This window comes from Choloepus didactylus, chromosome 2, assembly GCF_015220235.1.
Source record: "Choloepus didactylus isolate mChoDid1 chromosome 2, mChoDid1.pri, whole genome shotgun sequence".
Lineage (NCBI taxonomy): Eukaryota > Metazoa > Chordata > Mammalia > Pilosa > Megalonychidae > Choloepus > Choloepus didactylus.
The window spans coordinates 121,951,046-121,965,190 of NC_051308.1; the positions used below are offsets into that span (position 1 = coordinate 121,951,046).

The 14,145-nt window shown below is 33.7% G+C and overlaps 1 protein-coding gene across 3 annotated transcripts in view; it reads right to left on the minus strand.

Annotated features, from left to right (window-relative positions):
• The window catches only part of MAN1A2 (mannosidase alpha class 1A member 2), a 377,203-nt gene that overhangs the window by 113,163 nt on the left and 249,895 nt on the right, over positions 1–14,145 (minus strand). For all 3 annotated transcript variants that reach the window (XR_005215262.1, XM_037826268.1, XM_037826267.1), the window contains exon 8: positions 7,418–7,511. Coding sequence is in view for 2 of the 3 variants with exons in the window: in XM_037826268.1 (XP_037682196.1) it covers positions 7,418–7,511 (94 nt within the window). In the remaining variant the exon portion in view is untranslated. The remainder of the gene's footprint in view (positions 1–7,417; positions 7,512–14,145) is intronic.

Sequence of the window (14,145 nt, forward strand, 5' to 3'; positions counted from 1 at the left end):
ACAGGCTGAGAGAAGTTAAATAAATTATCTAAATTATTAAACGAGAAAGTCAGGATTAGAATTTAGGTCTTCTAACTCCAAATATTATACCAATTCTTGTTTTTTCCACAATTGTTACTTAAGAAGGATAAAATTTAATGAATCAGATGTCTTCAACATGGTGATGTAGATATCCTCTGAAGTCTACCCTCAAAATAAACAAGCAAAAGGACAAATCCCACTTGCTTGGAATAATGGAAGATGATAGAGAATGGAGGAGTCCACAAATACTGAACTGAAGAAAAAGAAAAAAAATTAAAGAACACCAAAAAAAAAAAAAAAAAAAAAAAGGGATAGGAGGTTTAAGACCTGACCTGCAAGTCTGGACCTATCCCCCTTACTTGGTCCCATGAGGTTTAAGAGACCCAAGTCCAATAATACTGTAACAACATATAACTCTACTCTTTAAATACTGTAAGAGTTAGAACGGACATGAAAAATATAAAGAGATAATATAGGGCAAAAGCAACATAAAGAGAGGAAATGGAGGATATGGGAGCAGAGAAAATCTAAGTTAAGTTCTCATGTTTTAAGTTACTTGGTTATAGACTTACGTTGTCTAACACACCCAAGGGTAACCACAAAGAAAGATTTAAAAATGTATACAGAAATGGAAATGAGAAAGGGATCCAGTAAGATACATAACAAAAGATCAACTATACAGAAAAGGAGACTGCAATAAAAGAAAAGAGTGACAAAAAAGATATGACATAAAAACCAAAGGACAAGATGCCTTAAGTAAGTATTGCATTTAAAGTAATGTTAATGTTAATAGATTAAACACCTCAATTAAAAAAAAAAAACAAAACAAAGATTGGCAGTGTGAATAAAAAACATTATACAAGTATATGTCATTTACAAGAGACTTACCTTAAACACAAAGACACAAATAGGTTGAAAGTTAAAGGATAGGGACAGATAATCCATGCAAATAGTAAACAAAAGTGAGCTGGGATAGCTGTACAAACACTGGGCAAAATATACTTTAACTGCAAAAATGTTGTAAGAGACTAAGAAGGACATTATATATTAATACAAGGCTCAATCCACCAAGAAGAAATAAGAACCATAAATATTTATGCACCTAACCATGGTGCTCCAAAACAGTGGAAAAACTGGAGAGAGAAATAGGCACCTCTACAACAACAGTAATAGTTGGAGAGTTCAACACACCACTCTCTTCAATAGAAATAACATGTAGACAGATAAACAATAAGGGAACAGAGTGATGAAGCCAACATCACCCTGATACCAAAACCAGGTAAAGATACTACAAAAAAAGAATATTACAGACCAATTTCTCCTATGAATATAGATGCAAAAATCCTCAACAAAATACTAGCAAATCAAATCCAACAGCACATTAAAAGAATTATGCATCATGTTCAAGTGGAATTTATCCTAGATATGCAAGGGTGGTTCAACATCAAGTAATGTAATACACCACATTAACAGAACAAAGGGGAAAAAAACAGTATGACTGCCTCTACTGATGCAGAAAAGGCATTTGACAAAATCCAGCATCCTTTTTTTTTTTTAATAAAAACACTCTGAAAAATAGCAATAGAAGGAAACTTCCTCAAAATGATAAAGCGTATATATGAAAAACCCATTACTAACATCATACTCAATGGTGAAAGTCTGAAAGCTTTCCCTCTAAGATCTGGAACAAGACAAGGATACCCACTATACACTGTTATCCAACACTTTACTAGAAGTTCTAGCCAGTACAATTAGACAAAACAAAACAAAACAAAACACCCAAATTGGAAAGGAAGAAGTAAAATTTTCCCTATTTGCAAATGATATGATCCTATAAAGAAGGTCTCAAAAAATCTACAGCAAAGCTACTAGAGCTAATAAAGGAATTCAGCAAAGTGGTAAGGGTAAAAGGTCAACATGCAAAAATCAGTAGGGTTTCTATACAATAACAAGGAACAATGAGAAGGAAATCAACAACAAAAAAATACATTTAAAATAGCAACTAAAAGAATGAACTATTTAAGAATATATCTAACCTAGAATGTAAAGGACGTGTACACAGAAAGCTACAAAACACTGCTAAAAGAAATCAAAGACATAAATAAATAAATAAATAAATAAATAAATAAATAAAAAATAAATGAATGAATAAGACATTTCATGCACATGGATTAGAAGAATGAATATTGTTAAGATGACAATTCTACCTAAAACAATTTACAGATTCAACACAATCCCAATCAAAACTTCAACAGCCTTCTTTGCAGAAATGGAGAAGCCAAAAATCAAATTTATTTGAAAGAGTAAGGGGCTGTGGATAGTCAAAACCATCTTGAAAAAGAAGGACAAAGCTGGAGGACTCGCACTAACTGAATTTAAAACTTATTATAAAGCTACAATGGTCAAAACAGCATGGTAATGGCATGAGGATATATAAAGACCAATGGAATCAAATTGATAGTTCAGAAATACACCTCCATATCTTGGCCAACTGATTTCTGAGGAGGCCACTAAGTCCACTCAATTGGGAAAGAATAGTCTCTTCAACACATGCACTGTGAAAACTGGATACTTATATGTAAAAGAATGAAGGGAGATATCTATCTTGCACACTATACAAAAATTAACTCAAAATGGGTCAAAGACCTAAGTATAAGAAACAGGAATATAAAACTCCTAGAAGAAAATGTAGGGAAGCATCTTCAAGATCGTGTGATAGGCAAATGGTTTCTTTGACTTTACAACCAAAGAACAAGCAATAAACAAAACAAAACAAAACAAAACAAACAAACAAACAAAAAAGACAGAGAGATAAATGGGACCTCATCAAAATTAAAAACTTTTGTGCATCAAAGGTCTTTATCATGTAAGTGAAAAGACAACCTACTCAAGGGGAGAAAACATTTGGAACCACATACCTAATGAGAGTTTAATATACAGAATACATAAGAAAATCCTATAATTCAACAACAACAACAAAAGGACAAGCAACCCAATTAATAAATGGTCAAAAGACTTGAATAGACATTTCTCCAAAGGGAATACACAAATCTCCCAAAAGTACATGGAAGGATGCTCAACATCATTAGCTATTAAGGAAATGCAAATCAAAACCACAAATTACTGTTTCACGCTAACTAGAATGGTCACTATTTAAAAACTAGAAAATTACAAGTGCTGAAGATGATGTGGAGAAATAGAAACACTCATTAATTGTTGGTGGGAATGTAAAGTAGTGCAGGCACTGTGGAAGACAGTTTGGCACTGCCTTGGAAAATTAAGTATAGAATTATCACATGCCCTGGCAATCAAACTTCTAGGTATATACCTAAAAGATTTGAAACCAGGGACTCAAACGGTATCTGTACACTAATGTTCATGATAGCATTATTCACAATTGCTAAAGGTTGAAGCAACCCAAGTGTCCATCAACCGATGAATGGATAAATAAAATGTGGTATATACATACAGTGGAATATTATTCAGCCATAAAAGGGAATGTAGTTCTGACACATGCAACAACATAGGTCAATCTGGAAGATTTTATGTTCACTGAAGTAAGTCAGACACAAAAAACACTGACGTGAAGTAATTAGAATAAGCAAAGTCACAGAGTCAGAATCCAGAATACAGGTTATCAGAAGATGGGAGAGATGTAGGGAATAGGGAGTTAACACTTAAAATGTACAGTTTCTATTTGGGATGATGGAAATATTTTGGTAATAGATGGTGATGTCAAAACAATATTGTGAATTTAATTAATAGCACTGAAATATATATCTGAATGTGGTTAAAAAGGAAAATTTTAGGTTGTATATGTTACTAGAATAAACATTTATAAAAACAAAATAGAACTGTACAGCACGGTGAACCCTATTGTAAATAACAGACATAGCTAATAGTAATATTATAAAAATACTCTTTCATGAATTTTAATAAATGTATTACATTAATGCAAGGTGTTAATAATAGTGTGGTATATGGGAACTCTATTGTATGCACAATTTTTCTGTAAACCCACAACTTCTCTCATAGAAATAAATGAATGAATCAGTAATGAGTGATTTCCTGTATTTCCTTCACCTTAATCATTAAAAGGCATAGGCTAAACGTGGTACTTCAAAAACTGCTGAAAAAATATAAAGTAAAAAAGGAATAAAATTAATGATGCTCCTTTAAGTCTAGATTCCTTACTATATTCTATAATATGTGTTGCCAAGTACTTTTCCTGAAGGTAATTACCAGTATTTATTCTACGATTGTATCATTACCCTAATTATACTAGTTAGCCAGAGCTGAATTGTTAAATTCCAGTTTAATTCACTGTTTGTTTTGCAGACTATTTATAGATATGACAGATGTAGAAGGCTCAAAGATAATATAAAATTTGATATACTTTTGGAAAGTCGATAAAAAATAAACTAAAATGTTAAAGGGAAAAAACTGAACTATTTAGTAAGGGTTGCAGCTGGGATATCAGGGCAGCTCAACTAGGATTTTAAACTCTTGCCAAAATAACCAGTGAATAGCCCTTTCTATTACATTCTCAAAATTTATAACTGCTAGAGTGAATATATTATAAAAGAAGCAATTTAAATTTATTTTATAGGGCAAAATAAGAGAAGACTGACAGAGTTAGCTTTTTAAAATTAAATTGCCATCAATGCTATACTGTTGGTCATTTTGAAGCTGGCAATCCTTAAACAGTGGGTTTTTTCAGTATTCTAAGATTTTGGTGTGCTTGATGGCATTCTATTTTTAATCTTATTTCAAAAGTAATACATGTTCATTATCAAACGTGGATAATAAAGGTAAACAAAAAGAAGAAAATAAAAATGTCATATAACTACAGATGACACTTGGGTTTCTCTTCTTACAGTGTATGTTTTCTCTCTAGATTTCTAGACATATCATACTTACCTATTTCTAGTAATGCTGTAACATCACTTTTAATGGCTGCATAGTATACCACATCTGGAGGTACCATAATTTATTTAACCAAATCCTATTATAGGATGTTTAAAACCTGTGCTGTCCAATGCAGTAGCGTCTAACCACAAGTAACTTTAAATTGATATGAATTGAGAGTAAAATAAAATTAAAAATGCAGCTCCTCGTCTATACTAGACACATTTCCAGGGTTCAATAGCAACACATGGCAAGTGACTACTGTATTGGACATCACAGACACAGAACATTTTCATCATCATATAAAGTTCTGGAAAAGTACTGTTTTAAAATGCTTCCAAATTGTGCCTCCTACAAATGACTCTGAAGTTATTGTAAGTAAAATTTTATATACAGCTCTGATAGTTTCTTGGGAATAAATTCCTAGAGAAGAGTTACTGATTCAAAGGGCATACAAATTTTCAGACTCTTTGAAGCAGTGGTTACAGGGAGATGTCCATTTTCTTTGTCAATCTGTAGATAAAGAATAGTGTCTTCTGATTTAAAGCTTCATTGATTTGATTAGGGTTGTGGTGAAGCAGGAACAGAGAGAGACAATAGTCTCTGATCACCAATCTACAGAGGTGCTATAAATATGGTTGTCTTCATAAATTCTAGTGCAATAGCAGCAGTCTGTATAGAAAGAGAGTGTTACCACATTTCCTTGTCTCCAAGTACCATTTCTCTTCATTAACACCACTTTAAGGGATAAATATGAACACTTGTTTATTGTGCATATATGTATTTTTTTCATGAATAATTTTTCTTATTCTGTTTTTCTATTGGAGTGATTATCTTTTTCTTATGATCTTATAAGGTCTTGATACAGTGAGGATATGAAACTGTTTTCCAAATACGTTCAAATATATTCCTTAGTTTATTTTGTTACTTGTCTTTTAATTCTGTTGTTGGTAGGTTATAAATTGTAGGAGGTTAACATATATAGTAAAAAACTGATACCTTTTTCTTTATGATTTCTGCTTTTTTATGACATACTTAGAAAAGGCTTTCCTGATTATAGATTTTCAACCATATTTTCTTCTACTACTTTTATGGTTTCATTTTTTTTATTAAATAGTTATACCACATGACATATACACTGGAATATGAAGTAAAGAAGCAAGTAAACATGTATTTTTTTCCAAATGGTATATTCCCAAATCTTAGTGGGAATTACTGAGTAGACATCCAATCCAGAAACTCTTACATGGAATAAGAAACCTGCATTTTTATATTTTAGAAATGCCGCTCTCATGGATTTGCTTCTTCAGAAAGTATCATTTCCACTCAATTTAGCCATTAGACCTTATATTTTCTTTAAAATAAAGAGAAAACTGAGTTATATGTAAACAATTTCAGGTGAAAAGACAAGAAAAGGACATAAAAAGAGCCGAAAGATTAAAATCTACTCCTAGATCTATGAAAGACATAACTAAATTCACCAATCTGTGTTCATTTCATAAAGGATACTATCCTGGATATCCTTGATAGATGTCTAAAGGACAATTCCAAGGCAAACATTTTCCCACTTCTGGTATTCCCACCAGTATACGTCATCACTGGTAAGATACAACAATGTTTTCAATACATAAAATTAAATGATTGTTATTTAGTTACTACCTTCATTACGGTTTTATTAGTCTTAAAACTAACTCAAACATGTTGTACTAGGGGCAAAATCACAAATTCCATTTGTTTTAACTTTTCTACCTGTTAAGAGAGAACAGCATTGATAAACCCATATTTACAAAAATCCCATAAGTTCCACAATTACAAATAAACATTAAAAAAAAAAAATTCCTTCAAAGATAAATTCTAAAGCTGAAATACGACAAATCATCACCTCACCAAACAAAATACTTTCTCCGAGGTCAGAAGTAACCACTTCTTCCACAGTCTCATACAGCAAATGCAAATTCCTCTACATAGCATTGATCATATTGTAGTTCAACTACTTTTAAGTGTGTCTGCCAGTCCCACTAGTCTGGGAGCTCCTTGAATTCAAACCAACCCAACATATTCTTTCCCCATTTCTAATCTCACCCAAGAATGTGACACAAAGCCTGGTAAATAATAGAAACCCTATAACCTTCCTTTAAAATCAATGACCGGACATTGCTTGCCCAAGAGCAATTTACCCCATTTCTAGTCATGTAACACACTCATCTGTTCTTCATACTCCTCCTATAAATATCTGTCCTAAGCAAGACCTTTTCCAAATGCCACACTACCTTTTAACAAAGTATTTACAAATACATAAAATAAAATACTCTTATGAAAAAGATTATTAAAGTTTCCAAGTCTACAAGAGTAGAAACTTGCCAAAGGTGACAGCACTAGTAGATCACCATGAACTGAGGATTTCTAACTATACTTTTCCCTATATCCAGCAAGAGTTTTCAGACAAATAACCATTTAACAGAGCAACAGTTGTACTAGAAATACTTACACTGACCCCAGCGCCCTGTTCTGGGATTCAAATAATTTGGATAAAGACCATATGGACGATCCATTTTCTGAAGTAGTTTCCGAATGTGCATTACCTAAACAAAATAAAATTAAGAAAGCAATGAACAAAAACAAACATCATCAAGACTTGGTATTAATCAAGACTTTAGTGTTTTACCTCACTCTAAACCTGTATCCACCACCCTCCAGCCTTATTTTGGCAGTGGTGGGGAAAAGGATACAATTTTTTAAATGACTCATTATTTTTATAAGAACAATAATATGATCATTATTAAAAATCAAGAATACTTCTGGGGAAGATGGGAGAGTAGGGATCTTCAGTGCCTACCACCCCTCCTCCAAAAACAGCTAGTACATGCTTAGAAACTCTATGAAACAACTGTTATGGGGCTACAGAGGCCAGGGGAGCATTGTACAGCATCCAGGGAAAGCCAGGAAGAAGAGCTGTGGCTGCATTAAAAACAAAACAAAACAAAAAAAACTGTGAGTAAATCACTCAGTGTCGAATGCCAGTGCTTGCCCCAAACTCTCATGGCTAGCTGCCTAGGGACCAGTTCCTAGATGAATCCTGTGGACAGACAGGGAAGCCCTCTTGCCCAAGAACAGGCAGAGAGAAAGAGCAAGTGCTGATTTTGGCCCTTAAGTGAGTTTAGAGTGCTGGGTTCCAGCTCTTTCAGCCCCACCAGGACAGGGACAGCCATACCATTGTTTCAATCCCAATCCCAAGGGTGAAGGCAGTGGAGATGTAAAGAAATGATGCTTACATAGGATTGTGGGGAAAAGTTTGCTGAACAGCACCATTTTCTGGGCATACCAGGAAAGTGCATCTTCAGAGAGTCATCAAAAATGCTTTTTGGCATCTTTCCTAATCCTATCCCCAGTGCTCTTTGGAACTGGTCTGTATCCCTTTTTATGACTCCCTGGCCCTGTTTTAGCTGGAAAATACTAACTTGGAAAGTCCTCTATAGGTGACCCTCCTCCCAGACTTTGCCCTTCAGGCAAAAGCTACTAGAAGCAATCAAAGGACAGTAAAAAAAAATTATAGGGACAAAAGAAAAACAAACAGATCAAGATTCCTGGAGAAGGAACAGAGGAAAGGAAGCTTTCCCCTGGAGGAGAAACAAATGGACAAATAGCACAATCCTAAAAATCTGCAATATTTCCAGGGCAAGGATAAGAAAAAGAGCTAAAAAAGAGAAACCTAATCAAACAAGGGCAATTCAAAAAGTCTAGAATAAGTTGAACCAAGTGTCAAAGAAGAGCCTCAATGAAGACAAACAACAGTAAAACACTAAGCAAGAAAGAGAAGCTGACTTTCAGAGTAAACTCATCAAGATAATAAGATGCTGGCACATCAGCAAAAAATTACAAGCCATGCTAAGAAACAGGAAGATATGGCCCAGTCAAAGGAACAAATTAAAACTTTGGAGGAGACAAAGAATTTGGAACAACTAATTAAAGATGTTCAAACAAATCTGCTAAATCAATTCAAGGATTGATTTAGCAATTGATTGAATTGCTAAATCAATTCAAGGAAATCAAGAAGACCCTAGAAGAGCATAAAGAAGACATTGCAAGACTAAATAAAAAAATGGATGATCTTATGGAAATTAAAGAAACTGTGGACCAAATTAAAAACATTCTGGACACTCATAGTACAAGACTAGAGGAAGTTGAACAACGAATCAGTGACCTGGAAGATGACAGAATGGAAAATGAAAGCATAAAAGAAAGAATGGGGAAAAAAATTGAAAAAATCGAAATGGACCTCAGGGATATGATAGATAATATGAAACGTCCGAATATAAGATTCATTGGTGTCCCAGAAGGGGAAGAAAAGAGTAAAGGTCTAGGAAGAGTATTCAAAGAAATTGTTGGGGAAAACTTCCCAAATCTTCTAAACAACATAAATACACAAATCATAAATTCTCAGCGAACTCCAAATAGAATAAATCCAAATAAACCCACTCCGAGACATATACTGATCACACTGTCAAACACAGAAGAGAAGGAGCAAGTTCTGAAAGCAGCAAGAGAAAAGCAATTCACCACATACAAAGGAAACAGCATAAGACTAAGTAGTGACTACTCAGCAGCCACCATGGAGGCAAGAAGGCAGTGGCACGATATATTTAAAATTCTGAGTGAGAAAAATTTCCAGCCAAGAATACTTTATCCAGCAAAGCTCTCCTTCAAATTTCAGGGAGAGCTTAAATTTTTCACAGACAAACAAATGCTGAGAGAATTTGCTAACAAGAGACCTGCCCTACTGGAGATACTAAAGGGAGCCCTACAGACAGAGAAACAAAGAAAGGACAGAGAGACTTGGAGAAAGGTTCAGTACTAAAGAGATTCGGTATGGGTACAATAAAGGATATTAATAGAGAGAGGGGAAAAATATGACAAACATAAACCAAAGGATAAGATGGCTGATTCACGAAATGCCTTCACGGTTATAACGTTGAATGTAAATGGATTAAACCCCCCAATTAAAAGATATAGATTTGCAGAATGGATCAAAAAAAATGAACCATCAATATGTTTCATACAAGAGACTCATCTTAGACACAGGGACACAAAGAAACTGAAAGTGAAAGGATGGAAAAAATATTTCATGCAAGCTACAGCCAAAAGAAAGCAGGTATAGCAATATTAATCTCAGATAAAATAGACTTCAAATGCAGGGATGTTTTGAGAGACAAAGAAGGCCACTACATACTAATAAAAGGGGCAATTCAGCAAGAAGAAATAACAATCGTAAATGTCTATGCACCCAATCAAGGTGCCACAAAATACATGAGAGAAACACTGGCAAAACTAAAGGAAGCAATTGATGTTTTCACAATAATTGTGGGAGACTTCAAGATATCAGTGCTACCCAAATTGACTTACAGATTCAATGCAATCGCAATCAAAATTCCAACAGCCCTACTTTGCAGAAATGGAAAAAGTCAATTATCAAATTTATTTCGAGAGTTAAGGAGCCCCAAATAGCCAAAAACATCTTAAAAAGGAACAAAGAAGTTAGAGGACCCACACTTCCTTACTATAAAACATATCACAAAGCTACAGCGGTCACAGCAGCATAGTATCGAATTGAGATTTCAGAAATAGATCTTCACATCTATGGCCAATTGATATTCAAAAAGGCTACCAAGTCCACTCAACTGGAACAGAATAGTCTTTTCAAGAAATGGTGCTAAGAAAACTAGGTATCCATACCCAAAACAATGAAAGAGGACATCTCACACATTATGTAAAAACTAACTCCAAATGGATCAAAGAGTTAAATAAAAGAACATGTACCATAAAACTTCTAGAGGAAAATGTAGGGAAGCATCTTCAAGATCTCATGATAGGCAACAGTTTCTTAGACATTATACCCTAAGCACAAGCAACAAAAGAAGAAATCGACAAACAGGACTTTCTCAAAATTAAAAATGCTTACACTTCAAAGGACTTTGTCAAAAAAGTGAAAAGGCAACCTAATCAATGGGAGAAAATATTTGGAAACCACATATCCAATAAGGGTTTAATATCCAGAATATATAAAGAAATCCTACAGTTCAACAACAAAAAAGACAAACAACCCAGTTAAAACACAGGCAAAAAAATTCTTCCAAAGGGAAAATACAAATGGCTAAAAAGCACATGAAAAGATGCTTAACATCACGAGCTCTTAGGGAAATGCAAATCAAAACCACAATGAGTTACCATTCATATCTACTAGAATGGCCACTATTAAAAAAACAGAAACAATAAGTGTTGCAGAGGATATGGAGAAATAGGAACACCTTTTCAGTGTTGGCGAGAATGTAAATTGGTGCAGCTACTGTGGAAGACAGTTTTGCGGTTCCTTAAGAACCTAAGTACAGAACTGCCATATGATCCAGCAATCCCACTGCTAGGTATATACCCAGAAGAACTGAAAGCAGGAACTCAAATAGACATTTGCATACCAACATACTCAGGGGTATTATTCACAATTGCCAAAAGATGTAAACAACCCATGTGCCCATCAACTGATGAACGGATAAACAAAATATGGTATATACATACGGATGGAATATGATTCAACTGTAAGAAGGAATGAAGTCCTGATGCATGTGACAACATGGATGAATCTTGAGGACATTAAGTTGAGTGAAATAAGCCAAACACAAAAGACAAATATTTGTATGATCTCACTGATACGAATGAATTATAAAAGGCAAACTCAACAGAGTCAGGATCTAGAATGTAAGTTATCAGGGGATAGAACGGGGGTAGACAAAGGGGACCTGATGCTTATTTTGTGCAGAATTTCTAGTTAGGTTGAATTTAAATGTTTGGAAATGGATAGTGGTTATACTAGCACATTATTGTGAGTGTAATTAAAAGCACTGAATTATCTTGGTCAATGTGGTTGAAAGGGGAAGTTTTGGATCATATATGTTACTAGAAGGAAAGTTAGGAGATAAAACATCAGAGTATTTAACAAACACAGGGAACCCTGTTGTGGACAATGGACTATGTTTAATAGTACAAATGTAAGAACACTCTCATGAATTATAACAACTGTTATGACACTATTACAAGGTGTTAATAATAAGGTGGTTTAAGGGGAAAATACACCTCATATAAATATGGACTACAGTTAACAGTTACATTTTAATATTCTTTCAGTAATCGTAAGAAAGATACCAAACTAATCCAAATTGTCAATAATGAGGGAGTATATGGGAACTCTGTATTTTTTACTTGAATTTTCTATAAATCTACAACCTCTCTAATTAAAAATAACAATAATTTAAAAAAACCATTATGCTAAGTGAAAAAAACAAAGTACTACATCTTGTATGATTACAATTTATATAAAAAGATGCAACTTAGTGAAATATTCTAGATTTTTCTATAAATTAGTAAATGTTCCAAAGACAAAAATTAACTCTCCTTGGCTCATTCTGAGGATAGTTAGAACAGTAAGAACAATAGCTTCTTTCTTTTAAATCTGTAGTAATGAAATTTGTTCACTATCACGTTCCAATTCAGTGCCCATGAGGCTCTTGGGATGCAATGTTATGAACATATACATCACACTTATTTTGAAATATATTTCTATTTATGGAAATTATTGAATAAGAGTCTTCCTTGGCATGGAAGACAGGAATACCTAAGAGTTTCCAGTGAAGATCAATGCTTTTTCCATGTGAATCAATGGCTAACCTAGCTGGAAACTGCTGAAGTACCAGATGAAGAAGCCGACTATGGAAATAGCCAACATCTTAAATCACGTAAAACATACTGATGAATGTTGTGCCTGCATCTGACTTAATCTCCAGGAAAATTCCAGGCACTGTAATCTTTTCAAGACATTTGAAGCAGGATCTTGGTAGAATTTCCTTCTTCAGAAGCTTTTTGGTTATGTGATTTATGATCACAATTCTCTAATAAATATTTTAGAGTATTTTTAATATTTACATAGTATACTAGCAGCATCTATAATTACAGTCTTGGGTTGTTTTGGATTATGAAACATAACTGCAATGCTAGATATTATAGATAAGCACTTTGTCCAGTGTCATCCTTGAATCTTTACAAAATGTGATCATCCATTTGAATGTTATGAGGAAATGCTTTTCTGTGATAGATGGCTATGCCATCACCTGTAATACTACCTCTAGTAAGGGGACTTTATGAGGTAGATTTTTTTTATCCTTGAGCTCAGGCAAGTGCATGAGTCCTTAAAAATGCTTTTCTTCCAAAAGAATTATCAGTTTTGACATATTAATAAGACCTTTAAAGTGCTTATAGTGAATGTGAAAAAAATGAAATTAAAATTAGTCCTTCTTGTAGCACTAAAATAACATTTATTTAAATTATTGTTCATTGCCAGATGTAAAATACTTCTACCTATAAACAAAGATCATGACAATGAAAAAAATCAGGCAATAATTTTAAAAATGCAAAGAGCACAGAAAGAAATGATTTTAAATTCTACACTCTACTATACAGAAATAATCATCATAAATGTCAGTGATAAACATGATTCCAGACATCTACATACAGATTCAGACACAAAAACAGAAATAATTTCAGAGACAGAATGACATGACATTCATTATAAAAAGTATTAAGTTAATTTGATAGCTGAAAAGTGAATGAAGTAAAACTAAATTGCAGAACTTGAAATATTTTCCCACAATAAATAGTATTCCTGAAAGCCATCTCTAAGGTTAACGTTAAAAAAAAAAAACAAAAAAACTACAAAATATATAGTAAGAGGCTGGAGACTTTCCCAGCAACTTTATTTTGATTCATCTCTTAGTCACTGGCCCAAAGGTGTTATATTCCTTGAATTCTTACTTGTTTCAGAATGTTATCTTTACACCTGAAGGATAACATGATTGGTATAAATGAATGGGGAATCACTTTCTTTTTCACAAGACCTTATGCATACTTGACTATTTTCTGGCCTTGAGCACAGCACTAATTCTTTTACCTCAAGATTTCTAATTATCTTTTGTTTGGCTGGAATTTTTCACCAAGTACTTTCTTCAGGAATGGGCTCAGGGATGCTATATTCCCTGTGTTCATGTTTGAGACTATCTCTATGTATAACAATCTCAATTTGAATAATTCGATGAACCCACTGCAGACAGTTCTGACTGATGCTGTTATTAAAGATAAGAAAATTAGCATTTTTTCATCTGAAAATTATGCGTATCT